The following is a 26,974-nucleotide window of genomic DNA, read 5'->3' on the forward strand; positions in this document are numbered from 1 at the left end:
GTTTTTTTAAGAAAAAAGCCTTACTATACTATGTCATTTTTTAATTAAAAATGCCTTACTATACTATGTTGTTGTTTTAAAAAAGCTTTACTATACTATGTAGTTTAAAAAAAAGCCTTACTATACTATGTCGTTTTTTAAGAAAAAAGCCTTACTATACTATGTCGTTTTTTTAATTAAAAATGCCTTACTATACTATGTTGTTTTTTAATTTAAAAAAGCCTTACTATACTATGTCGTTTTTTCATTTAAAAATGCCTTACTATACTATGTCGTTTTTTCATTTAAAAATGCCTTACTATACTATGTCGTTTAAAAAAAGCCTTACTATACATGGTTGTTTTTTTAAGAAAAAAGCCTATGTCGTTTTTTAATAAAAAATGCCTTACTATACTATGTCATTTTTTAATTAAAAATGCCTTACTATACTATGTTGTTTTAAAAAAGCTTTACTATACTATGTAGTTTAAAAAAAAGCCTTACTATACTATGTAGTTTTTTAAGAAAAAAGCCTTACTATACTATGTAGTTTAAAAAACAAGCTTTACTATACTATGTCGTTTTTAAAGAAAAAAGCCTTACTATACTATGTCGTTTTTTAATAAAAAATGCCTTACTATACTATGTCGTTTTTTCATTTAAAAATGCCTTACTATACTATGTCGTTTAAAAAAAGCCTTACTATACATGGTTGTTTTTTTAAGAAAAAAGCCTTACTATACTATGTCGTTTTTTAATAAAAAATGCCTTACTATACTATGTCATTTTTTAATTAAAAATGCCTTACTATACTATGTTGTTGTTTTAAAAAAGCTTTACTATACTATGTAGTTTAAAAAAAGCCTTACTATACTATGTAGTTTTTTAAGAAAAAAGCCTTACTATACTATGTAGTTTAAAAAACAAGCTTTACTATACTATGTCGTTTTTTAAGAAAAAAGCCTTACTATACTATGTCGTTTTTTAATTAAAAATGCCTTACTATACTATGTCGTTTTTTCATTTAAAAAAGCCTTACTATACTATGTCGTTTAAAAAAAGCCTTACTATACATGGTTGTTTTTTTAAGAAAAAAGCCTTACTATACTATGTCGTTTTTTAATAAAAAATGCCTTACTATACTATGTCATTTTTTAATTAAAAATGCCTTACTATACTATGTTGTTGTTTTAAAAAAGCTTTACTATACTATGTAGTTTAAAAAACAAGCTTTACTATACTATGTCGTTTTTTAAGAAAAAAGCCTTACTATACTATGTCGTTTTTTAATTAAAAATGCCTTACTATACTATGTTGTTTTTTAATTTAAAAAACATTACTATACTATGTCGTTTTTAATAAAAAAATGCCTTACTATAATATGTCGTTTTTTCATTTAAAAATGCCTTACTATACTATGTCGTTTAAAAAAAGCCTTACTATACATGGTTGTTTTTTTAAGAAAAAAGCCTTACTATACTATGTCGTTTTTTAATAAAAAATGCCTTACTATACTATGTCATTTTTTAATTAAAATGCCTTACTATACTATGTTGTTGTTTTAAAAAAGCTTTACTATACTATGTAGTTTAAAAAAAAAGCCTTACTATACTATGTAGTTTTTTAAGAAAAAAGCCTTACTATACTATGTAGTTTAAAAAACAAGCTTTACTATACTATGTCGTTTTTTAAGAAAAAAGCCTTACTATACTATGTCGTTTTTTAATTAAAAATGCCTTACTATACTATGTTGTTTTTTAATTTAAAAAAGCCTTACTATACTATGTTGTTTTTTAATTAAAAATGCCTTACTATACTATGTCGTTTTTTCATTTAAAAAAGCCTTACTATACTATGTCGTTTAAAAAAAGCCTTACTATACATGGTTGTTTTTTTAAGAAAAAAGCCTTACTATACTATGTCGTTTTTTAATAAAAAATGCCTTACTATACTATGTTGTTGTTTTAAAAAAGCTTTACTATACTATGTAGTTTAAAAAAAAGCCTTACTATACTATGTTGTTTTTTAAGAAAAAAGCCTTACTATACTATGTCGTTTTTTAATAAAAAATGCCTTACTATACTATGTCATTTTTTAATTAAAAATGCCTTACTATACTATGTTGTTGTTTTAAAAAAGCTTTACTATACTATGTAGTTTAAAAAAAAGCCTTGCTATACTATGTAGTTTTTTAAGAAAAAAGCCTTACTATACTATGTAGTTTAAAAAACAAGCTTTACTATACTATGTCGTTTTTTGAGAAAAAAGCCTTACTATACTATGTCGTTTTTTAATTAAAAATGCCTTACTATACTATGTTGTTTTTTAATTTAAAAAAGCCTTACTATACTATGTCGTTTTTTAATAAAAAATGCCTTACTATACTATGTCATTTTTTAATTAAAAATGCCTTACTATACTATGTTGTTGTTTTAAAAAAGCTTTACTATACTATGTAGTTTTAAAAAAAAGCCTTACTATACTATGTAGTTTTTTAAGAAAAAAGCCTTACTATACTATGTAGTTTAAAAAACAAGCTTTACTATACTATGTCGTTTTTTAAGAAAAAAGCCTTACTATACTATGTCGTTTTTTCATTTAAAAATGCCTTACTATACTATGTCGTTTTTTCATTTAAAAATGCCTTACTATACCATGTCGTTTAAAAAAAGCCTTACAATACATGGTTGTTCTTTTAAGAAAAAAGCCTTACTATACTATGTCGTTTTTTAATAAAAAATGCCTTACTATACTATGTCATTTTTTAATTAAAAATGCCTTACTATACTATGTTGTTGTTTTAAAAAAGCTTTACTATACTATGTAGTTTAAAAAAAAGCCTTACTATACTATGTCGTTTTTTAAGAAAAAAGCCTTACTATACTATGTAGTTTAAAAAACAAGCTTTACTATACTATGTCGTTTTTAAAGAAAAAAGCCTTACTATACTATGTTGTTTTTTAATTAAAAATGCCCTACTATACTATGTTGTTTTTTAATTTAAAAAAGCCTTACTATACTATGTCGTTTTTTAATAAAAAATGCCTTACTATACTATGTCGTTTTTTCATTTAAAAATGCCTTACTATACTATGTCGTTTTTTCATTTAAAAATGCCTTACTATACTATGTCGTTTAAAAAAAGCCTTACTATACATGGTTGTTTTTTTAAGAAAAAAGCCTTACTATACTATGTCGTTTTTTAATAAAAAATGCCTTACTATACTATGTCATTTTTTAATTAAAAATGCCTTACTATACTATGTTGTTGTTTTAAAAAAGCTTTACTATACTATGTAGTTTAAAAAAAAGCCTTACTATACTATGTAGTTTTTTAAGAAAAAAGCCTTACTATAGTATGTAGTTTAAAAAACAAGCTTTACTATACTATGTCGTTTTTAAAGAAAAAAGCCTTACTATACTATGTCGTTTTTTAATAAAAAATGCCTTACTATACTATGTCGTTTTTTCATTTAAAAATGCCTTACTATACTATGTCGTTTAAAAAAAGCCTTACTATACATGGTTGTTTTTTTAAGAAAAAAGCCTATGTCGTTTTTTAATAAAAAATGCCTTACTATACTATGTCATTTTTTAATTAAAAATGCCTTACTATACTATGTTGTTTTAAAAAAGCTTTACTATACTATGTAGTTTAAAAAAAAGCCTTACTATACTATGTAGTTTTTTAAGAAAAAAGCCTTACTATACTATGTAGTTTAAAAAACAAGCTTTACTATACTATGTCGTTTTTAAAGAAAAAAGCCTTACTATACTATGTCGTTTTTTAATAAAAAATGCCTTACTATACTATGTCGTTTTTTCATTTAAAAATGCCTTACTATACTATGTCGTTTAAAAAAAGCCTTACTATACATGGTTGTTTTTTTAAGAAAAAAGCCTTACTATACTATGTCGTTTTTTAATAAAAAATGCCTTACTATACTATGTCATTTTTTAATTAAAAATGCCTTACTATACTATGTTGTTGTTTTAAAAAAGCTTTACTATACTATGTAGTTTAAAAAAAGCCTTACTATACTATGTAGTTTTTTAAGAAAAAAGCCTTACTATACTATGTAGTTTAAAAAACAAGCTTTACTATACTATGTCGTTTTTTAAGAAAAAAGCCTTACTATACTATGTCGTTTTTTAATTAAAAATGCCTTACTATACTATGTCGTTTTTTCATTTAAAAAAGCCTTACTATACTATGTCGTTTAAAAAAAGCCTTACTATACATGGTTGTTTTTTTAAGAAAAAAGCCTTACTATACTATGTCGTTTTTTAATAAAAAATGCCTTACTATACTATGTCATTTTTTAATTAAAAATGCCTTACTATACTATGTTGTTGTTTTAAAAAAGCTTTACTATACTATGTAGTTTAAAAAACAAGCTTTACTATACTATGTCGTTTTTTAAGAAAAAAGCCTTACTATACTATGTCGTTTTTTAATTAAAAATGCCTTACTATACTATGTTGTTTTTTAATTTAAAAAACATTACTATACTATGTCGTTTTTAATAAAAAAATGCCTTACTATAATATGTCGTTTTTTCATTTAAAAATGCCTTACTATACTATGTCGTTTAAAAAAAGCCTTACTATACATGGTTGTTTTTTTAAGAAAAAAGCCTTACTATACTATGTCGTTTTTTAATAAAAAATGCCTTACTATACTATGTCATTTTTTAATTAAAATGCCTTACTATACTATGTTGTTGTTTTAAAAAAGCTTTACTATACTATGTAGTTTAAAAAAAAAGCCTTACTATACTATGTAGTTTTTTAAGAAAAAAGCCTTACTATACTATGTAGTTTAAAAAACAAGCTTTACTATACTATGTCGTTTTTTAAGAAAAAAGCCTTACTATACTATGTCGTTTTTTAATTAAAAATGCCTTACTATACTATGTTGTTTTTTAATTTAAAAAAGCCTTACTATACTATGTTGTTTTTTAATTAAAAATGCCTTACTATACTATGTCGTTTTTTCATTTAAAAAAGCCTTACTATACTATGTCGTTTAAAAAAAGCCTTACTATACATGGTTGTTTTTTTAAGAAAAAAGCCTTACTATACTATGTCGTTTTTTAATAAAAAATGCCTTACTATACTATGTTGTTGTTTTAAAAAAGCTTTACTATACTATGTAGTTTAAAAAAAAGCCTTACTATACTATGTTGTTTTTTAAGAAAAAAGCCTTACTATACTATGTCGTTTTTTAATAAAAAATGCCTTACTATACTATGTCATTTTTTAATTAAAAATGCCTTACTATACTATGTTGTTGTTTTAAAAAAGCTTTACTATACTATGTAGTTTAAAAAAAAGCCTTGCTATACTATGTAGTTTTTTAAGAAAAAAGCCTTACTATACTATGTAGTTTAAAAAACAAGCTTTACTATACTATGTCGTTTTTTGAGAAAAAAGCCTTACTATACTATGTCGTTTTTTAATTAAAAATGCCTTACTATACTATGTTGTTTTTTAATTTAAAAAAGCCTTACTATACTATGTCGTTTTTTAATAAAAAATGCCTTACTATACTATGTCATTTTTTAATTAAAAATGCCTTACTATACTATGTTGTTGTTTTAAAAAAGCTTTACTATACTATGTAGTTTTAAAAAAAAGCCTTACTATACTATGTAGTTTTTTAAGAAAAAAGCCTTACTATACTATGTAGTTTAAAAAACAAGCTTTACTATACTATGTCGTTTTTTAAGAAAAAAGCCTTACTATACTATGTCGTTTTTTCATTTAAAAATGCCTTACTATACTATGTCGTTTTTTCATTTAAAAATGCCTTACTATACCATGTCGTTTAAAAAAAGCCTTACAATACATGGTTGTTCTTTTAAGAAAAAAGCCTTACTATACTATGTCGTTTTTTAATAAAAAATGCCTTACTATACTATGTCATTTTTTAATTAAAAATGCCTTACTATACTATGTTGTTGTTTTAAAAAAGCTTTACTATACTATGTAGTTTAAAAAAAAGCCTTACTATACTATGTCGTTTTTTAAGAAAAAAGCCTTACTATACTATGTAGTTTAAAAAACAAGCTTTACTATACTATGTCGTTTTTAAAGAAAAAAGCCTTACTATACTATGTTGTTTTTTAATTAAAAATGCCCTACTATACTATGTTGTTTTTTAATTTAAAAAAGCCTTACTATACTATGTCGTTTTTTAATAAAAAATGCCTTACTATACTATGTCGTTTTTTCATTTAAAAATGCCTTACTATACTATGTCGTTTTTTCATTTAAAAATGCCTTACTATACTATGTCGTTTAAAAAAAGCCTTACTATACATGGTTGTTTTTTTAAGAAAAAAGCCTTACTATACTATGTCGTTTTTTAATAAAAAATGCCTTACTATACTATGTCATTTTTTAATTAAAAATGCCTTACTATACTATGTTGTTGTTTTAAAAAAGCTTTACTATACTATGTAGTTTAAAAAAAAGCCTTACTATACTATGTAGTTTTTTAAGAAAAAAGCCTTACTATAGTATGTAGTTTAAAAAACAAGCTTTACTATACTATGTCGTTTTTAAAGAAAAAAGCCTTACTATACTATGTCGTTTTTTAATAAAAAATGCCTTACTATACTATGTCGTTTTTTCATTTAAAAATGCCTTACTATACTATGTCGTTTAAAAAAAGCCTTACTATACATGGTTGTTTTTTTAAGAAAAAAGCCTTACTATACTATGTCGTTTTTTAATAAAAAATGCCTTACTATACTATGTCATTTTTTAATTAAAAATGCCTTACTATACTATGTTGTTGTTTTAAAAAAGCTTTACTATACTATGTAGTTTAAAAAAAGCCTTACTATACTATGTAGTTTAAAAAACAAGCTTTACTATACTATGTCGTTTTTTAAGAAAAAAAGCCTTACTATACTATGTCGTTTTTTAATTAAAAATGCCTTACTATACTATGTCGTTTTTTCATTTAAAAAAGCCTTACTATACTATGTCGTTTAAAAAAAGCCTTACTATACATGGTTGTTTTTTTAAGAAAAAAGCCTTACTATACTATGTCGTTTTTTAATAAAAAATGCCTTACTATACTATGTCATTTTTTAATTAAAAATGCCTTACTATACTATGTTGTTGTTTTAAAAAAGCTTTACTATACTATGTAGTTTAAAAAACAAGCTTTACTATACTATGTCGTTTTTTAAGAAAAAAGCCTTACTATACTATGTCGTTTTTTAATTAAAAATGCCTTACTATACTATGTTGTTTTTTAATTTAAAAAACATTACTATACTATGTCGTTTTTAATAAAAAAATGCCTTACTATAATATGTCGTTTTTTCATTTAAAAATGCCTTACTATACTATGTCGTTTAAAAAAAGCCTTACTATACATGGTTGTTTTTTTAAGAAAAAAGCCTTACTATACTATGTCGTTTTTTAATAAAAAATGCCTTACTATACTATGTCATTTTTTAATTAAAAATGCCTTACTATACTATGTTGTTGTTTTAAAAAAGCTTTACTATACTATGTAGTTTAAAAAAAAGCCTTACTATACTATGTAGTTTTTTAAGAAAAAAGCCTTACTATACTATGTAGTTTAAAAAACAAGCTTTACTATACTATGTCGTTTTTTGAGAAAAAAGCCTTACTATACTATGTCGTTTTTTAATTAAAAATGCCTTACTATACTATGTTGTTTTTTAATTTAAAAAAGCCTTACTATACTATGTCGTTTTTTAATAAAAAATGCCTTACTATACTATGTCATTTTTTAATTAAAAATGCCTTACTATACTATGTTGTTGTTTTAAAAAAGCTTTACTATACTATGTAGTTTTTAAAAAAAGCCTTACTATACTATGTAGTTTTTTAAGAAAAAAGCCTTACTATACTATGTAGTTTAAAAAACAAGCTTTACTATACTGTCGTTTTTTAAGAAAAAAGCCTTACTATACTATGTCGTTTTTTAATAAAAAATGCCTTACTATACTATGTCGTTTTTTCATTTAAAAAAGCCTTACTATACTATGTCGTTTTTTAATTAAAAATGCCTTACTATACTATGTCGTTTTTTAATAAAAAATGCCTTACTATACTATGTCGTTTTTTCATTTAAAAATGCCTTACTATACTATGTCGTTTTTTCATTTAAAAATGCCTTACTATACTATGTCGTTTAAAAAAAGCCTTACTATACATGGTTGTTTTTTTAAGAAAAAAGCCTTACTATACTATGTCGTTTTTTAATAAAAAATGCCTTACTATACTATGTCATTTTTTAATTAAAAAAGCCTTAATATACTATGTTGTTGTTTTAAAAAAGCTTTACTATACTATGTAGTTTAAAAAAAAGCCTTACTATACTATGTAGTTTTTTAAAGAAAAAAGCCTTACTATACTATGTAGTTTAAAAAACAAGCTTTACTATACTATGTCGTTTTTAAAGAAAAAAGCCTTACTATACTATGTTGTTTTTTAATTAAAAATGCCTTACTATACTATGTTGTTTTTTAATTTAAAAAAGCCTTACTATACTATGTCGTTTTTTAATAAAAAATGCCTTACTATACTATGTCATTTTTTAATTAAAAATGCCTTACTATACTATGTTGTTGTTTTAAAAAAGGTTTACTATACTATGTAGTTTTAAAAAAAAGCCTTACTATACTATGTAGTTTTTTAAGAAAAAAGCCTTACTATACTATGTAGTTTAAAAAACAAGCTTTACTATACTATGTCGTTTTTTAAGAAAAAAGCCTTACTATACTATGTTGTTTTTTAATTAAAAATGCCTTACTATACTATGTCATTTTTTAATTAAAAATGCCTTACTATACTATGTTGTTGTTTTAAAAAAGCTTTACTATACTATGTAGTTTTAAAAAAAAAAGCCTTACTATACTATGTCGTTTTTAAAAAAAAAAGTTTTACTATACTATGTAGTTTTTTTAAGAAAAAAGCCTTACTATACTATGTCATTTTTAATTAAAAATGTCTTACTATACTATGTTGTTTTTTTAAAAAAAGCTTTACTATACTATATAGTTTTAAAAAAAAGCCTTACTATACTATGTTGTTTTTTTTAAAGAAAAAAGCCTTACTATACTATGTCATTTTTCAATTAAAAAAAATGCCTTACTATACTATGTCGTTTTTTAATAAAAAATGCCTTACTATACTAGGTCGTATTTTCATTTAAAAATGCCTTACTGTACTATGTCGTTTTTTAATAAAAAAGCCTTACTATACTATGTCATTTTTCAATTAAAAAAAAATGCCTTACTATACTATGTCGTTTTTTAATAAAAAATGCCTTACTATACTATGTCGTTTTTTAATAAAAAATGCCTTACTATACTATGTCGTTTTTTCATTTAAAAAAGCCTTACTATACTATGTTGTTTTTTTAAAAAAAGCTTTACTATACTATATAGTTTTTAAAAAAAGCCTTACTATACTATGTCGTTTTTTTTAAAGATAAAAGCCTTACTATACTATGTCATTTTTCAATTAAAAAAATGCCTTACTATACTATGTCGTTTTTTAATAAAAAATGCCTTACTATACTAGGTCGTATTTTCATTTAAAAATGCCTTACTGTACTATGTCGTTTTTTAATAAAAAAGCCTTACTATACTATGTCATTTTTCAATTAAAAAAAATGCCTTACTATACTATGTCGTTTTTTTAATAAAAAATGCCTTACTATACGATGTCGTTTTTTAATAAAAAATGCCTTACTATACTATGTCGTTTTTTCATTTAAAAAAGCCTTACTATACTATGTCGTTTTTTTTTATTAAAAAATGCCTTACTATACTATATCATTTTTTTTTAAAAAGCCTTACTATACTATGTCATTTAAAAAAAAAAGCCTTACTATACAATGTCGTTTTTTTTTTTAAAAGCGTTACTATACTATGTCGTTTTTAAATAAAAAATGCCTTACCATACTATGTTGTTATTTAATTAAAAAAGCCTTACTACACTGTCATTTTTTTTAAAGCCTTACTATACTATGTCGTTTTTTAAAGAAAAAAAGCCTTACTATACATGGTCATTTAAAAAAAAAAAGCCTTACTATACATGGTTGTTTTTTCAAAAAAACCCTTACTATACATGGTCGTTTTTTCCACAAAGAAACCCTTACTATACATGGTTGTCAGTGAGTCAATTAACAAAAGCACCTCTAGTTGTCACAAAGATGAATTTAAAACCCCTGGTCTAAGAACTGTACCTTTATGGTGTCTAATGCCAATTCGATGACGGCACACTGCTTGGGAGTCAGCGCTTTGGCCTCCTCTCGGCCCATGTGCTCCTGCAAAGTAGACGCGGGCGGGTTAAAGTGCTTTCGCTGTTGACTGCTCGGTTGCACCTTTTACTTAACATAACCTTATTACCTTGAGCTTTGATAGTTGGCCTAATTCCTTAGCAGCGTTGAAGATCATCTGAGTTCCCTGCAGTAGAAAAGGGGCAGCAAGAAAAGGTCACTTCAATGCATGACATGTCAACTCAATAAGGAGTAACGGGCAGCTTTCCAGTGACAAGTGACACGTATAGCGGAGGTTTAACTGCCTTACTCAAGAGCAATTTAATTGTGAATACAATGAGGATTAACAAAAAAAAAAGGAGGTGGGGGTTTCTAAGGTCTTTTCTATGTGAAGTATACAACTTTTGGAAACAGAGTGTGAGTCTGTGTGTTGGCGTGCCATGCTTCACCATTAGGCATTCATTTTAGGACTGTGTTTATGTAAGCCCAATCTAGAAAGGTTTTCCATGCTGAGAGACAGAAATGTACTTACAATAACCTACGGGAAGAATAGAGGGCTTTAGAAGGATGGTCAACCACCACCATTTAAATCAAGTTAAGATATTAAGCAAAGCATGGAATTATTTATTTTTAGATGAGTGAAGTGGAACCGCCAAAGTTCACGTCATTTGTGGTACGAGATGTCCAAACCAGTTTGACTGGGAGAGACATCTCTCAATGGCACTGAAAGATGAGCATTTACAGGAAGTCCTCCCAGAAATGGAAGTCTATCATTATAAAAGCCAGGAAGTTCAAAACAATTATATTAAAAAAAAATATGTGTTGTTTGGGAGCATAACCAGAGAGAGCTTTATCTGGTATTTCTATTTTTAGATAAATATTTTAAAACATGTTTTTATTAAGATATTAAAAACTGTATTCACTTATATATAAATACATGAATATATTTTGGAAATAATAATTCATCATTTCAAAAATATACAATCAAAACTCGGTCTCCACATCACTTTTTGGGTCATGTGGGCAATATTCATAACCCAAAATGTTGCCTACATAACTGAAAACATTATGACTATGTATGTGGACGCACAGTTTGACTAAATGAATAGTCACTTATTACTGGAATTAAGTTTGGTCTGACCTAGAGTAGTAGATTTTAATATCTATAAAAACACCACTAGATGACAGCATTACTTAGGAAACCTTAAACTGCTCCATTAGTGGCAAACTGGCATGGATTGCACATAGAAAAGAAAAGAGAAGCTAATCACAAACCGTCTGGTCAGTAAGAGTTGGAAGAACGATGGTTTTCTCCATGGTGTTCATCACCAATTTCCAGAGCTCTTTCAGCACTCTCTTCAAAACGGTCTTCTCGCAGATTTTAGCAAACAGAGAAAGGCTGTGGACAAAAACAACTTCATGTCAAGAAGGACAAAAAAATGAAAACTGAAACTGTTCTTTTCTTCTTCCTCTCTTTTTTTTGACTCACTTGCTATCCAGAAAGTCCATGATGGGTTGCAGAACATTGTCTGCTTCCTGAACCACGCTGCCGTTGGCTGGCACAGTCTGACCTTTGACCTGGGCCAAGATATCCCCCATCTGTCTGACGTTGTCCTCAATTTGGGGCTGGAAACTGCGGCGGCAAACAAAGAACGCATTGAAATCCAGGCACGCCTCTTTTTTTCTGAGACTCAGCAGACTTCCAATCTAACGGCGCACCCACCTGACGGCGAAAATGCGGCTGAGGTCATCCATGACGCTGTTTAGTTTATTCTGGAGTTCCTTCAGGAAGTCGCTGGCCTCCAAGTTGAGCTGGAAGAATATCCAACGGGATGAATAAATAAAGCCATTTGGTAGTTAGATGGCATTAGAATCAAATAGTTATGACATCAATCAGTGTGCTGCTCACATCTTTGCCTCCCATTGCTTCAAACATCTTCTCCAGCTGAACGCGGAGCTGCTGGATATTGTTGATGATGATACATGGCTGCGGAATCCAAAAAAAAAAAGGAAATAAAAAGGCGGAAATCATTCCGCGCACGTTTCTTTTCATCTTTCTGCTGCCGGTATTTGACTGTAATCAGTCTCCTCGAGCCTTAGTGAAAACACTTGGCGAGTCAGGAAAAGCGGGGAGATTTCACTAATTAAATCCTCCTCCGAGGCGAGGCGAGGCGAGGCGAGGCAAGGCGCCGGTCTCTTTGGGAGTGCCGCCCGCTTTTGCTCGACTTCGACAACATTCAGCTAATTACATAGCCTCAATACACATTGAAACACCGCAAACTTGTCATGTCAATTACAGTCTCAAGAAGATGGGTGGGGTGGGGGTTAACCAAAAAAGCAACATGGGGAAAAGTCCATACAGCTTCTAACGATAATATTTGTGATCCCTCATACACATCGTTAAATACCATAAAAAACACATGGCAGTGTTAATGGGGGCTGTAACTAGAATTAATTTGGTCAAAACAGTATGTATATATAAAGAGTATGTATATATATATATATATATATACATATATATATACATATATATATATATATATATGTGTATATATATGTATGTGTATGTATGTGTGTGTGTGTGTGTGTGTATGTATGTATGTATGTATGTATGTATGTATGTATGTGTGTATGTATGTATGTGTGTATGTATGTATGCATGCATGTATGTGTATGTATATAGCTCTTTATATATATCTATACACACATACCTATACATATCTATACATGCATACATACATAACTATATATGCATTAATACATATCTATAAATGCATATATGCATATCTATAAGTGTATATATGCATATCTATAAATGCATATATGCATATCTATAAATGCATATATGCATATCTATAAATGCATATATGCATATCTATACATATACGCACATCTATACATATACACACACATCTATACATATACACACATCTATATATACACATCTATATATACACATCTATATATACACATCTATATATACACATCTATATATACACATCTATATATACATATATGCATATATACATATCTATATATACATATATATTGATCTGTTTGTATACCGTGATAATGATTCGTGATTGGGTGGGCGAGTCAGGGGGTGGAGTCAGTCAAAGAATGAAAAGGAATGCAACATTTAGACTTTTTCTAGCTACTTTAAGCGTTCCTTTTTAGAATGAAAAAGGTTACTGATCAATCACCCCTCGTCTCGATTTCATTGTGTAAGCACAAACGTCAATACATTGTCAGTCAGACAATGAGAAAACAGGCCGTTTTGTATTTTTTGCTGACGCCTGACATCAAAATTTAAGGCTGCTCACGCCTGGCACGAACTCCCGGCGATTGTCTGCCGTAGTACTCACCACTTTCTCCTTCTTGACGTGATTTGGAAATTCCTTGGCTATGATGTCAGCGTAAGACAGTAGAACATTGCCAATGGTCTAAAAAGGATGAAAAGAGGTTAGTCCAGGGGCGAATGAAATGCTAATGCTACAAGAAGATGTCTGCCGATGGCATTAGCGGACGAAGGGCACCTTGGCAAATCTCTTCATGTAGTTGCCCACAATCTGGGGGTCGGGACACTCCAGTTTGCGGATGATTTCAAAGCTCTGATTGAGTTGGGAGAACACGTCGACCACCGAACAGGAGAATAAAGCGTGCTCTGAAGTGACCTGGAACTGGAACGAGAGGAACCAACAAGCACTTAACAAGAGGAGCGCCGATCCCTAATTAATCAGACTCTTGTCAGATTATCAAGAGGTCACGATGGAGGCCCTCATTTAACAGTCCTGCAGTAGCCTGAGAAGCATCGGGCGTTAAAGTACCGTACGCGAGTGACGGAGCGGCGGATTGCTTTTTCGCTGATGCCGTAAAGTAGAATGTGCCTCGGGCGACATTATTGGACCCAAAGGATCTCTGACATACGACATGATGGGACAATCTACAGCTGCTTCGCATCGACCTTTTTCGGGGTGTCGTGTAGTGCCAAATGGAGCCGATCGGCCCGTGATCCGTGTGTGCTTTTCTCATGACGTTGTGCCGTGTGCTTTGAAGTCTCCTTTTCCTATTCGCCTCATTATTGATCGCCACGAGGTGCTCGGCTCGAGCCGCCGACGCGCCGACTTACTAGCTGTGAGCTACCTGAAAATTCCACGAGACGTGCAAATACGCTACTGGGGTTCAAAGTGAATATTTCAGACTTTAACGCTGACTATTAATATTTTTTTGGAGTTTTCTTCTATTAGTTTGCTAGTCTTGCATGTTAAGTTTTCATATTATGTGTGTGTATATGAATATATATATATATATATATATGAATATATATATGAATATATATAAGTATATATATGTTTGAATATAAATATGTATATGTATGTGTGTATATATATATAAAAGTATATATATATGTTTGTATATAAATATGTATATGTATGTATGTATATATATATATGTATATATATATATGTTTGTATATAAATATGTATATGTATGTATGTGTGTGTATATATATATATGTTTGTATATAAATATGTATATGTGTGTGTATATATATATATATGTTTGTATATAAATATGTATATGTATGTATGTATATATATATACATATATACATACATATACATAGGATGAGCCAATGCGTGCGTCCGTTTAATAATTTCAAACTCATTTATAAGGCTTAGCTAAATAGCTACCATTATATTTTCAAATATGACTCATGATGAGTAGAGTCGCAAATTTTTACAAAGCGAACAAAAATTTAACTAATACAATAAAAATGAATAAAAACTTAAATACATGCTGGTTAAGGCCCCAAGTAACACTATAAATTATTGTTTTTTTTCCCCATATTATTTAGCTCAGTGCATGCTTTTCATGGCAATCCAAGTCCAATTCATTTACATGTGGAAGACTGGCATTGAATGAGTTAAAGATGAACAAAGTGCTTACGCCGTCTTTTTTGTCCCTCTCCAGAGCCCCGTGGAGAAAATCTCTGGACACTTCCTCGTTTTCGTCCAACCACATGATGACAAACGGCTCAAACCACCTGCGGAAGAAAACACGTGATTCTTTTGTTTAAAACGACCAAGAGTTGTTTGGCCTATGTTTCCAAATACTCACGCTGGATATTCAGGTACATGTTTCTGGAAAGTGGCCAGTTCTTTGCAGTACTCGTTGTAAAGCCACTTCACCTTAAAGTGCAAGTTCATATAATCTGCACTTTTGCAAAGACGGTGCTTTTCGTGTTCTAAATAAAAGAGGTGACAAAAGTTAAAAATTAAAATTGTTGAAAGATGCTGTTAAAAAAAGGCAGTGCTGTTAAAATGTTGCCGACCAAGGTTGTAAAAGTTTGGAATTTTTAATCATAGTTTAGTTCCATTTAGTTTTTAGAGAAGCCTTAGTAGCTTTCATTTTTGTGTAAAATATAAGTTTGAGTTTAGCTACATGCAACTATAGAAAGCACAGTTTATGTGTTTGGTTGCATTCATTTTTTTCCACATGATTTGCATGATTAAAAAAGATGACATAATAAAACTTGATCAAGAAAATACAACTTTAAAAAAAATGCATTCTGTCACTGTATTTTGTCATTTGAAGAGTGTAAAGAGATAAAATAATAAATCATAAGAATTATAAAAGCAATAAGAATAATCATTTTAATACTTAGCTTTGTGAACACAAAACAGTTTGAGTTGGCTTTTTTCTTCTTCTGAATTATAGTTTATATTTCACTTCATTTTTCAGTTAAAATTTGGCACTTTTTGTTCATTTCCATGAATGCCAATAACATTAGTGCAGACTGACCTTCCATGGCGTATTTCATATCTTGAGCAAACATATTCCACATGACCTCAGCACTAATCTTGCCCACATTGAGTTCCTGTGGAAACCTACAAGAGCAAACAAGCCGCTAAAAACCCAATAACAAATCTGAGATCCAAGCAGGGTGTTGAATAATACCAAAACGTCAAAAAAAACACACCCTCATCCTCCGTGAGGAAAACTCCAATAAATGAAACACACTCACTGATTAAGGCAAGGAGTATAGGAATTTTTATCTTCCTCTATGATGGAGACGATGAGCGTGATGAGTTTGGACCAGAAGTCCAAATTCTTCACACTGGGACCCTGCTCATCTGGAGGAACTGCCTTAGACTGGGGACGGAAATGGCCAAATATTAAACAAGAGCTCCTTAGACATTATATTTTTGAATGAATGCTAATACCGAAATTAAAAAATGACGAGTGCAAACCTACCGGGTCGGTCTGGTACTCCCTGTTGTAAAGGTCGTGACAGTTGTTGAAGATGTACTCATAGGTTGAATTGAGACAGGCTTTAACGCAGTCCTTCACAACCTGACTGGCTCTGGGGGGACTTTGTAGTTCCTGGACCTAAAAAAAATAAAAATACAATACACGAGCAAGTGAGCTATAAAAACCCTCTAAATTCAGTCACACAATTACGAGCCTAACAATGTCAAATAAAATTGTCAAGCGTGTTAACTCATTTTCACTAATAGTTTCCATTTGGATAGGCTAATGTAAGACGATTCTAAAAATGGCCTACAGGCTTCTCAACGGGAAGTGTTACGAGCAATTTAGCGTTGACGATTTGCCGGTTCAACCCTTTCAGTTTTTTTTCGTAATTTTGCTGTGAATTTAAAATTGACAGCAGCAGACGTCCAATTAATTTTAACTGGGAAGATCGACTGTTCTCACACTTTGCGTTCATTCTTACCTTCATCCTAAAGAATGTGATGCTGGTCAGCAGGTCCACAGTAGACTTGAGGTCTTGAAGTCTTTCAGGACTGCTGGCAGGGAAATTATTCTGAAGGAATGAGCGCAAAAACACGTTTTAATTCGATTTTCTTAAGGTCTAGCGCACGGGGGGGGGCGGGGATTTTTGCACCCAAATGCGGGGAAAAGAGGATTGGAAAATTTTTTTGAACAAAAATGTGTTGACTAAAAATAAACCTTGATGCAAAACTCAGGGAAAAGTAACACAGTAGCAAGTGAAAGAGCAAAACTAATCGTCGCAACGGCTAACGTTTCTGAAATAGTTAAATGTATTGAAAAGCAATTGGAATTATGGATGCAAGTCAAAAAGAAGACTGAATTCCGTACCCGATACATGGAGAGGTCAATCCTCAGGGAGTTGTGCAGCTGATCCAGTAACTTGACAAACCTCTCCTTCTAAAAAAAATCAATGACAAAGTCTTGAGAAAAACACCCGGGTTGACAGAACACTTTTCACCCCTCACCAGATGACGCTCAATTACCCTCAGGCTGTTTGGGGAAGTAGGCTGGGCTACATTTTATTTGCCTTGGCACTCACCCACAAACTTAAGATACATCATCTCAACCAATGGGAATTAAAAAGAAAAAGGCGTGGAAAAACTTACACCAAAATTGGAAGCGGCAAATCTATCGGAGGCGGAAACATTGTTGGTGGACTCCGTAGTGTGAGCGTAGTAAGCGTTAATATTGGCGAGCAAGGTGCTCATCACCGCAGGGACTCCGGGACACATGTACTTAGATGACAAGCAGGCAAAGTGGCTGTTGATTAGAAGAAGAAAAAAATTAAAATCCCTCACTGATCCAAGTCATACGTGAATAGCAGCAATACTGACGTCATAGCTTGATAGATGGACTCCACGCCGTAACGCATGGCAAACTCGTCCACTATTTCCTGAGCCGTCTCCTCAAAATAAACCTTCCAGGCATCGTCTCCTTTGGCATCGGGGATTTTTACAACACCGCCGTTCTGTTCCTCAGTAGTGTATTGGAACAGATGCTGGACACAAGTTGATGAATCATACTTAGGTTCAAGCATACCAGTCAACTCAGACATTTTTTATACGTTTTTTGACCATTTCAAATTGCGTAAGCCATAAAACAACTTTTGTATGGGATTTTGTTTCTTTTTTTAAGTACGTTTCTTGTAAAACCGATGTCATTTTACCCATTTCGCCTCTATTCCGGATCGTCTCAGTCACTGGTAGCAGATGAAAACATCATAGTCGACTGCTAATATTGTCATGCTTCAAGCATGATATGCGCATGTGCATTCCCCTTTCACTTCCACCCTTTTTACTATATAAATATAGCGTGTCAGCAAGCAAAGTACCCAGACAGTCAAGCTGACAGTGTCATACAGCGAGATCTACAGATTCTTGAATTTAGTACATACTGATTAGGCACCCTGTCCACTCTGTAAAAAAAAAATGGATTTTTAAGTGCGCCCTATGTGAGTAAATATGTGCCGTGTTGCATTTGTATGACTGTTTTTTTTTAATCGCTTAATAAGGGGAGCAATTGGCCGAGGTTGGCAGGTATGGTCAAGTTCAAATGCAAATGAAACATGTCGTAGCGAAATTAGTCTTACTTCGTGAAGACAGGTGTACTGGACATGATAAGGAGCCACAGTTTCCTCTCCTTTAATCTCCACGCTGATGTGCATGCGGATAGCTCCCGACACAGCAGATTTATCGGTCCTCTTGTCTGTCAGGTGCAAAGATAAACAGTGCACGCTCATTTCATAGTGTCGCATTTCTTCAACCGGCAGATTTCAATGATCTTGACCGTGTTTTCGCACGTTTTCCTAGCAGGATAAAAGTGGCCGTCCTCACCTAGGGTGTACCAAACGTCCATCTCCCCGCTGAGAGTGCGGACTTCGATGATAGTTTGACCCAGGAAGTCGTCGCTCTCGCGTTTAAATCTCTGTTTGACCCGAGACTTGATGTCGTCGTCTTCGTCCCAAACTCGCACCTTGATGCGGTCGGAAGAGTTGTGGCACTCGCTGAATTTTAAAGAGAGATATCGACAGCAGACGTAAACTATCTTGTAGTGATGAGTACAATCTTCCCCATCAGTGTTCGCCAATAAGTTCAATTATTAAATATCACCAAAGCAGTCAGAATGTTATTGTTTTTTCCAGTGTTGTAAATAAGTTTGCGCTCAATGTAAACACAGATTTGGTTCATATCTCATCTTTCAAAGGCGGCCAATCCAGTAACATATTAGTCGTAATGTTACTCACAAGTGGAAGTTCTCTTCCCAGACTGGGTTGAGGTTGCCGTAGATGGTCTTGGTTCGTTTTTTTGTCTTTCCCACCTGGACGGTCACGTATGGATCGCTGGACCCGGTTTTGTCTTTTGCCTGAAGTCCCTGTGCACAAGCCACTGTGGGACAGACACCGTCGATTTTAATAGTGGTCGACAATATTGAATTGGGGGGGAAATAAAAAGTGATTCATATCCATCTCACCAGTGATGCTGATCTTTGCTGACCATTTGGACGTCCCGTCGAGCACACTTTGCTTAATCTGCTTCATTTGAGTGCCGTGTGTTGTTTTGTCCAGGCCAAAGACTTCCTGAATTTGCTCAAAAATTTCCGGCTTGTTCCTCTCTCTGATCTTCATGCGGTCCTTGAGAACCATTATGATATTCTGCGTTCGGTCTTCCGCTCCGTGCTTGGAGCTTTTCTCAGCAGCCCCTTAAAAACGCAGATGAATGGGCACCAAAAAGGACTTAGTTTACAACCTTACCTTGTCGTGGAAGAGATGAAGTCGTAGTGTAGGTGAAATGAGAGTGGCGAGCCGACAACTTACTCTGCAGACAGTCGGCGTTCAGCAAATCTTGGCACTTGTCGTGACATTTGACGCCACACTCGGAGCAGCGCATGCCTTGTCGGGCGATGCCCCACAGCAAGCCTTCGCATTCGTAGCAGTAGGTGGGCGTGGTGGCCGTCCACACTTCAAAATTGTGCGGGGTGGTGGAGGAGATGGGGTAGATCAGCGCCTGCAGGGTTTTCTTATAAACGTGACTTTTCTGCAAAAGACACAAAGGGATTGAATTTTAAGAATGTCAAACGACGAAATGACGCAGAAATGTCATAGCGGACTACTGATATATTTGAAATTGCCAACCTCCTGATCAGAAGTTTTGCCCATTTGTTCTATTTCATAAAGAACCTTAGGATCAATCCGGTCATATTGTAAAATATTTCATATTTTATATTCATATTCCTGCGAAACAAGACAGTTTTCCTACCTGAACATGCAGTACAGTAATTCTGCGATTTTTCGATTATCGCGGCCATGTCTGGTCTACATTAACTGCGATATTCGAAAAATCGCAAAGTAGGTTCACCCCTATTATAACTAACTTTTTTATTCCCCTCGGTGCGGAGTTTTAGTACCAAGCGGAAAACAGGGGAGTGGCTTCCGCTTACGAGTTTCAGCGTGGATTTTTACATTTTTATGAACTTAAAAATAATTAAAAATAATAATAATGGCAGAAAAAAATCGTAAAGAAGTGAATTCACGATAAGTGAAGTCGTGATAATCGAGGCAAGACTGTAGTTTTGTTAAATTCAAATTCAAATCTTTTTCACCAAAAATGAAAATGGAGCTGTAATTCGATTTACAAAAGCAAAAAATACTAAATGATACCAGGTCATAAAATCTTTCATTTTCCGCATGTTGATACCTTTTATTGCTTTGACAGTTTGAAACATAAGCCAAATGTGAGCTTTGACTAAACAGGTATTACTGACCTAAGAAATGAGGCCATCTAAATGACTAAATGGAATCCGTGGATGAGATCAGGTCATATTTGTAGTAATCTATGGATCGCTGAAGCCCTCAAATTTATGAAATCGCCCCTGATCGATCGGTGCAATATTGATAAAAACCCACCAACTCCTCATTGCCAAGAGTAGTTGAGGCCATTGCAGAAGTGATTCCGGCCTTGCGAGAGTTCTGCACCAGCGACTGAGAAAAATATTGAAGAAAAAAAAAAGTGTTATTTTAGAGAGAAAAAGTGCGGTGATCAAAAAGATGGATGGAAAGGTACTCACCATTGCCTGTTGTGATGAAGAAGTGGTGAAATAAAAAAAAACAAAAAAAAGAGAAGAGGCAAGTCAATAAACTGCTGAAATAACTTATTGGATGCCATTGGCGGTGGAAGACGTTCAATCTGTTTTGAGTTGTTAGGGTCTGGAAGCCATTATTTGCTTCCACCCACTCCTACTCAAAACGGATTGGATGTCAATCAACGTCAATGGCATCCAATGAGTTCATGTGTGTGTATGCGTGTAGGAAGATCTCACCAGATCCCTGACAAGAGGAATGGCTTTTCTCTTCCGAAGGTCTGGCATGCTGTCAATACTATAAAGTGCACCTCCCATCCTGCATAGAAAAAGGGAAACCCTTTATTACATTTTCCACACCACGCAAAGACCCCCTCCCCACCCCGTCATGCCCCACCCCTCCCAAAAATCTAATCATCCCCTAAATTTAATGGATTTTTGCTGTTCCGCTCTTCCATCTGATATAATTCTGTTGAGTATTTTTTTTTCTGCTTTTGAATCCCAAGAAAATTGAATTGTAAATATTCATTAAAGTGCAGCCAGCGTAACACTGAGTTGATATCAGGACTATACAAGTGACTGAGTTGCTTTTTAACTAAAATGCTTGCTAAGTAAATTCTCTTTGGTATATTGGTTCTTATTTTTTTCTGAAAGCTCTAAATCGGGGTGTCAAACTGCTTTTGGTCGTGAGCCACGTTGTAGCTATGGTTTCATTTGAAGGTCCATTATGTTTACTAGCAAGGGCTACTACAATTAATCGACAATTAGTGGATTAGCAAATGAATAGTCAATTGTTGATGAATTTTATGGATACATTCACAAAAATGTTCTAAATCCTCTTAATAGCAAATACTCTCTCATTTTTTGTTTTTAATGTACTTTTTTAAATAAAAAAATAACTTACACCAAAAACAAAAATGAGGAAAACAGCAAATTTTCCCTTATATGTATATTTATTTTAAATGTTAAAAAGGGAGGAAAAAATAGGTACGGTACTGTCTCAATTTAAAATAATAATAATAACAATAATATTTTTTTAAAAAGGTGTAAAATACACTATTTGTGATGTCCTAAATCTTTCATTAAGGACTACAGAAATTGCATTTAAAAATGTATTTTAGTGAGAAACCTGCAGTTGGGACACATATTTACTTTCACGGTTGTTTACCTATGATTTACTTTTACGCCCTTTTAAATATTCAAGTGGAACCGGAGCGTAACATTACCAGCGATACATAGATTGTTGACATTATGTCATGTCTGCAGTATTGTGATATTTTACATTTGACATCAGACACTCACCCTCCTTTACCAAACCACAGCGAGCTGGTAGTTTCTCCTCGCGCCTGCCACAAAGAAAACTTTATGAGAAAGACATTCTAAAAAGCAAATAATCTCAGGTTGACTTCATAATTGCAACAAATCATTGACTAATGAGTTATCAAAATAACAAACAACTATTTTGATACCTCAAGTTGTTTTTCGACCGTAAGTATTCTCAGATTTCTATCGTCTTTAATAAATGCAGACCTAATATTTTCCCGTTTAATCACAGTAGGATATTTTCAGAAATCCATCTTTACTTTGGGAAAACGATGATCAACATTTGACCTACTGAAAGAGTCATTACCACGTTTGTGCATTTTATGCACCCTGGATTTGAAATATCCTGTTTTCAGACAAAAGGATATGCATTTTAGGATGTTTGTGATCTGAATTAATTGGTAATAGATAAAAGAATTGATTTAAAAAAGCCATCAGTAACAAAGCATCAGAAAATGTATTATAGAGCTAAAAATGCAAGAAGTCTAATTGCCTTTTGTCTGATACAAAAAATGATAGTAAGCAAATCATTGTACAAGATCTGACATCTTTTGTGACCGTCAATTAGAACCTACCTGTCAGCATGTTCCAATGATGGCCGAGAAAAGTGCATGCGAGTGTCGCTATGGCAATGACATGAAACTGAAACAAAAACAAAGTGGGCTGACACAATCCAAAAAAAGAAAAGACAAAAAGTCGGCCAACGGTAGAAAAACAAGCGTAGCATACATCAACATAAACATTAAGCAAATGATTAATTCAGTGCTCAACTCAATTGAAAAGTAATGAAAATATATGAATAATGGAAGCGCAAACTGAGAAAACAAACTCAATTTTTAACTCAGCAGTACAGCAAGCAGTCATACAACATCCTGGTGTTACGTCATGAACATAAAGGTGAAGCATCTGATTTCTTTTCATATTAAGGAAACACAAATACTTCCTTTACAAAAAAGGAAACAAATGATATATGCTTAAAAGATTTCTAGTTGGAACCAGGATGAAAAATAGGAGCTCTGAACTTGATGTACATGGTTTTTGCACATCAATAATGCACTTCACATGCATTTTTCAAAGACTTGGTAGACAGCTTTTAAGCTTCTAGAACTTATTTTTTTTCATTGAACTAGAGGTGTGCTGTAGATAGGTCAAGCACCCTCGCAGAGTTGTGTGAGCACATACCTCCCGAAGCTGGTCTAAGACCTTGTTGTAGAGTCTTAGCCAATTCTCTTTAGCTCGGACTGCTGGATCCACTGGCTCTTTGGGTTCTTCTAGAACTGGAGGACTGAAGAAGGAAAAAAAAAAAGCGGTTTGGAAAATGAATGAATAAATGCTCTGAGCGTATTACACATTGGCTAAACTTGGGAAAAAAAGTATTTTTTCTATTTTTTAATGACTACTTTTAAAAATATATATGTGTATTTTTCTAATATTGTTCATTGTATGTATACATGTACATCTATGTGTATATATGCATATGTATATTTATATATATGTATGTATGTATGTATATGTGGGTATATGTATGTATGTATATGCATGTATATGTATGTATATGTATGTATATGTATGTATATGTATGTATGTATATGTATGTATATGTATGTATATGTATGTATATGTATGTATATGTATATGTATGTATATGTATGTATGTATGTGTATGTATGTATATGTATGTATATGTATGTATATGTATGTATATGTATGTATGTATGTATATGTATGTATGTATATGTATGTATGTATATGTATGTATATGTATGTATATGTATGTATATGTATGTATATGTATGTATATGTATGTATGTATATGTATGTATATATATGTATGTATATGTATGTATATGTATGTGTATGTATGTGTATTTATGTATATGTATGTGTGTGTATGTATGTTTATGTATATCTATATAGATGTATGTATATGTATATCTATATAGATGTACTATATGTATATATACATATACATATATATATGTATATATATATATGCATATATATATATCTATATTTCACCAACACGCTTATTTATCTATTAACTTATATATTACCTATTTATTTATGTCTAAAATGTATTTTCCTTTGTCTGTATTCTCACCCTCTTGCTACTGTGACAATGAAATCTCCCAAATAAGGGATGAATAAAGTTATCTAATCTAATCTGCATGGGCCACAATTATAATACACTTTAATGGGAAATTGGGAGATGCAAAATACTGTTTGGTGGCTCTCAATTGGTTTCTGGGACATTTGTGACCTATGATGTGCACAGTGACTTTTTTGTCGTCTCTCTTTAATTGGATGTCCGTCCTACCTTTCATATGGCATTTCCTTTTCCTCAGGGGTCGCCGGTCTGCTCGTTTCAATCTTTTGTGCCTTGTTGAGATTCTCTTCTGGGGGTGTAGAGGACAACCTGGCCTCTTCTGGTACGTTTTCCTCCTCCAACCATGGCTCTTCTTCCATTTGTAAAACTTGGTCCTTCGGGCCGGGTGACTGTACATTCTCAGAAGCATTAAGTGGAGATGCGGGCGGAGAAGAATTTGGAATCTGTTGCGAAGACGGGCCCGCGGCGACGGAGGGCGGCGGACCCGTGGCCAAGGTGGCCGGGTGGGACGGCGGGAGATGGTTCGCTGCTACGGACTGATGCTGTTCAGATGCGGCGGGTGGCGGGGGATGAGGTTGGACGGCTTGGCCAGTGGGGACAGAAGACAGAAAAGTGGAAGCCAATCCCGTGACTGCGGCGGTTAGAGGTTTGGCCATTGAGAAGAAGGAAGTGGCAGATGGAGCCGTCTGTGCCTGTGTCTGTTTAGGTGCTTGGGAATTTTGATGACCAGCAGGGGGCTGTGCTGTCGGAGCAACGCCAGCTCGGTTGGATATTTGATTTGAGGGTTGAACGGGGGGCTGCTTTTCATGTAGCGAGGGTTGTTTCTCCAGGGGAGGTCTGGAACTCGGTACGTCGAGAGCTGGGGGCGCGGCCGATGTTGGAGTGGGTGTGAATGGAGGTTCCAAATCCTCGCTGAGGTTTCCGTCCAGATTGTACAAATCCTCCTCGTTATACGTCAAGTCTTCATCTTCATAAAGGCCCTCCTCTTCGACCTCGTATAAGCCCGCATCTTCTTCCTCATACAGAGCGGCCTCCTCGCCTCCATCTTTGCTGTAGCCACACTCGTCACTGTACGCGCCCTGGGTTTCATCGGGGTCCCAGTCTGGGGAACCCTTACTGTAACTGACTGAGGAGTGGCAGGAATGGTAGGAGTCATTTTCATCGTAAGGATCCCTCTCTGCGTATTCGCCGCCACCGCCGCCGTAGTCCTCCTCGCTCAGCTGACTGCTGCATCGACTTAACTCGGCAGATGATGCATAGCTTCCGGTGGGACTAAAGAAAAAAAAATGGAAAAAAAAGAGAGAAGAAAAGAGAAGAAAATGAAGACCTCACGAGCGATGGATGACAAGACAAAAAGAACATCTAGAGAAGAAGCACAACAAAATACATGAAGATAAATGAGGATAATAAAACTAAAAAAAAGAAGAAAAGAAGAGAGCGTGAAAACAGGAAGGGGGGACTGAACACTGAGGCCAAGTAGCAGAAGAGGAATGAAGAAGAATGTGCCAGGGTTGCCCTGTCCGATACACTCACACAAGCAGCTAATCTTTTGTGCAGTATTGACCACTAGATTGCATTTTGAATTATTCATAAAGAGACAAGCGGGGGCTGCACTGTTTCACTCCCAATCTGGGCAAGATATGTCAATACGCGGTGAGAAATGTAACAGCAGAGTAAACAACGATGAAAGACAAATCCCATTTAGTCTGCTTGGCCCAGTTTAGGCTCACAAAAGGTATATGCTGGATGACAGAAATTCATTGACTATTTTTAGCAATAGCGCTTTGGCAAAACCATTTGATTTGTGGTGTTTGACCAAGCCAATTGTTAATAAATAGATCAGGACTCATCAAGGTCAGATTTCAAAATTTCTGTTTAAAAGTATTTGAATTTACTTGAGATACATAAAGTGAGAAGATGATTTTCTATTTGTGCTCAGTACTCTGGAATGCTATATCTGCAGAAATGAGCATGACCACACCTGTAAAAAATATATATTTTAAATCACTAACACTGCCTGTGCATTCGGTGTAATTTTTTTGTTAACTTTGAAACTTTTCCACTGACGGAGACAAACGTTAAATCCATTTGAACTGGGAAAGATGCCATTAAATGATAACGATTTTAACCATAGTAACAGATGCTCCCAGTCTAAATGGATTTTGGACATCTATTCCCGTCAATGTCAGCCGATTATACAGTTTTAAAAATAGTTTTAGAGCACAGGTGTCAAAGTGGCGGCCTGGGGGCCAAATCTGGCCCGCTGCATCATTTTGTGTGGCCCGGGAAAGTAAATCATGAGTGCCGACTCTCTGTTTTAGGATCAAATTAAAATGATAGATATTTATATATATTATATTTCCTGATTTTTCCCCCTTTTAAATCAATAATTGTAATTTTTTAATCAATGTTTCTGT

General features: G+C 33.0%; 1 protein-coding gene across 1 annotated transcript in view; it reads right to left on the reverse strand.

Annotated features, from left to right (window-relative positions):
- The window catches only part of LOC144085317 (protein unc-13 homolog A), a 40,211-nt gene that overhangs the window by 2,693 nt on the left and 10,544 nt on the right, over nt 1-26,974 (reverse strand). The window contains exons 10-37 of the mRNA XM_077614435.1: nt 24,768-25,829; nt 23,633-23,735; nt 22,430-22,473; nt 21,368-21,446; nt 21,116-21,121; nt 20,955-21,029; nt 19,866-20,085; nt 19,523-19,750; nt 19,296-19,437; nt 18,886-19,055; nt 18,642-18,757; nt 17,887-18,050; nt 17,659-17,812; nt 17,381-17,449; nt 16,995-17,084; nt 16,514-16,648; nt 16,284-16,411; nt 16,061-16,146; nt 15,377-15,503; nt 15,206-15,302; nt 13,792-13,935; nt 13,621-13,698; nt 12,165-12,242; nt 11,979-12,067; nt 11,745-11,888; nt 11,531-11,654; nt 10,386-10,442; nt 10,223-10,303 (exon numbers count right to left, since the gene is read on the reverse strand). Of these exons, the coding sequence (XP_077470561.1) occupies nt 10,223-10,303; nt 10,386-10,442; nt 11,531-11,654; nt 11,745-11,888; nt 11,979-12,067; nt 12,165-12,242; nt 13,621-13,698; nt 13,792-13,935; nt 15,206-15,302; nt 15,377-15,503; nt 16,061-16,146; nt 16,284-16,411; nt 16,514-16,648; nt 16,995-17,084; nt 17,381-17,449; nt 17,659-17,812; nt 17,887-18,050; nt 18,642-18,757; nt 18,886-19,055; nt 19,296-19,437; nt 19,523-19,750; nt 19,866-20,085; nt 20,955-21,029; nt 21,116-21,121; nt 21,368-21,446; nt 22,430-22,473; nt 23,633-23,735; nt 24,768-25,829 (4,090 nt within the window). The remainder of the gene's footprint in view (nt 1-10,222; nt 10,304-10,385; nt 10,443-11,530; nt 11,655-11,744; nt 11,889-11,978; nt 12,068-12,164; nt 12,243-13,620; nt 13,699-13,791; nt 13,936-15,205; nt 15,303-15,376; nt 15,504-16,060; nt 16,147-16,283; nt 16,412-16,513; nt 16,649-16,994; nt 17,085-17,380; nt 17,450-17,658; nt 17,813-17,886; nt 18,051-18,641; nt 18,758-18,885; nt 19,056-19,295; nt 19,438-19,522; nt 19,751-19,865; nt 20,086-20,954; nt 21,030-21,115; nt 21,122-21,367; nt 21,447-22,429; nt 22,474-23,632; nt 23,736-24,767; nt 25,830-26,974) is intronic.

The sequence above is a fragment of the Stigmatopora argus genome, chromosome 12 (genome assembly GCF_051989625.1).
Source record: "Stigmatopora argus isolate UIUO_Sarg chromosome 12, RoL_Sarg_1.0, whole genome shotgun sequence".
Taxonomy (NCBI): domain Eukaryota; kingdom Metazoa; phylum Chordata; class Actinopteri; order Syngnathiformes; family Syngnathidae; genus Stigmatopora; species Stigmatopora argus.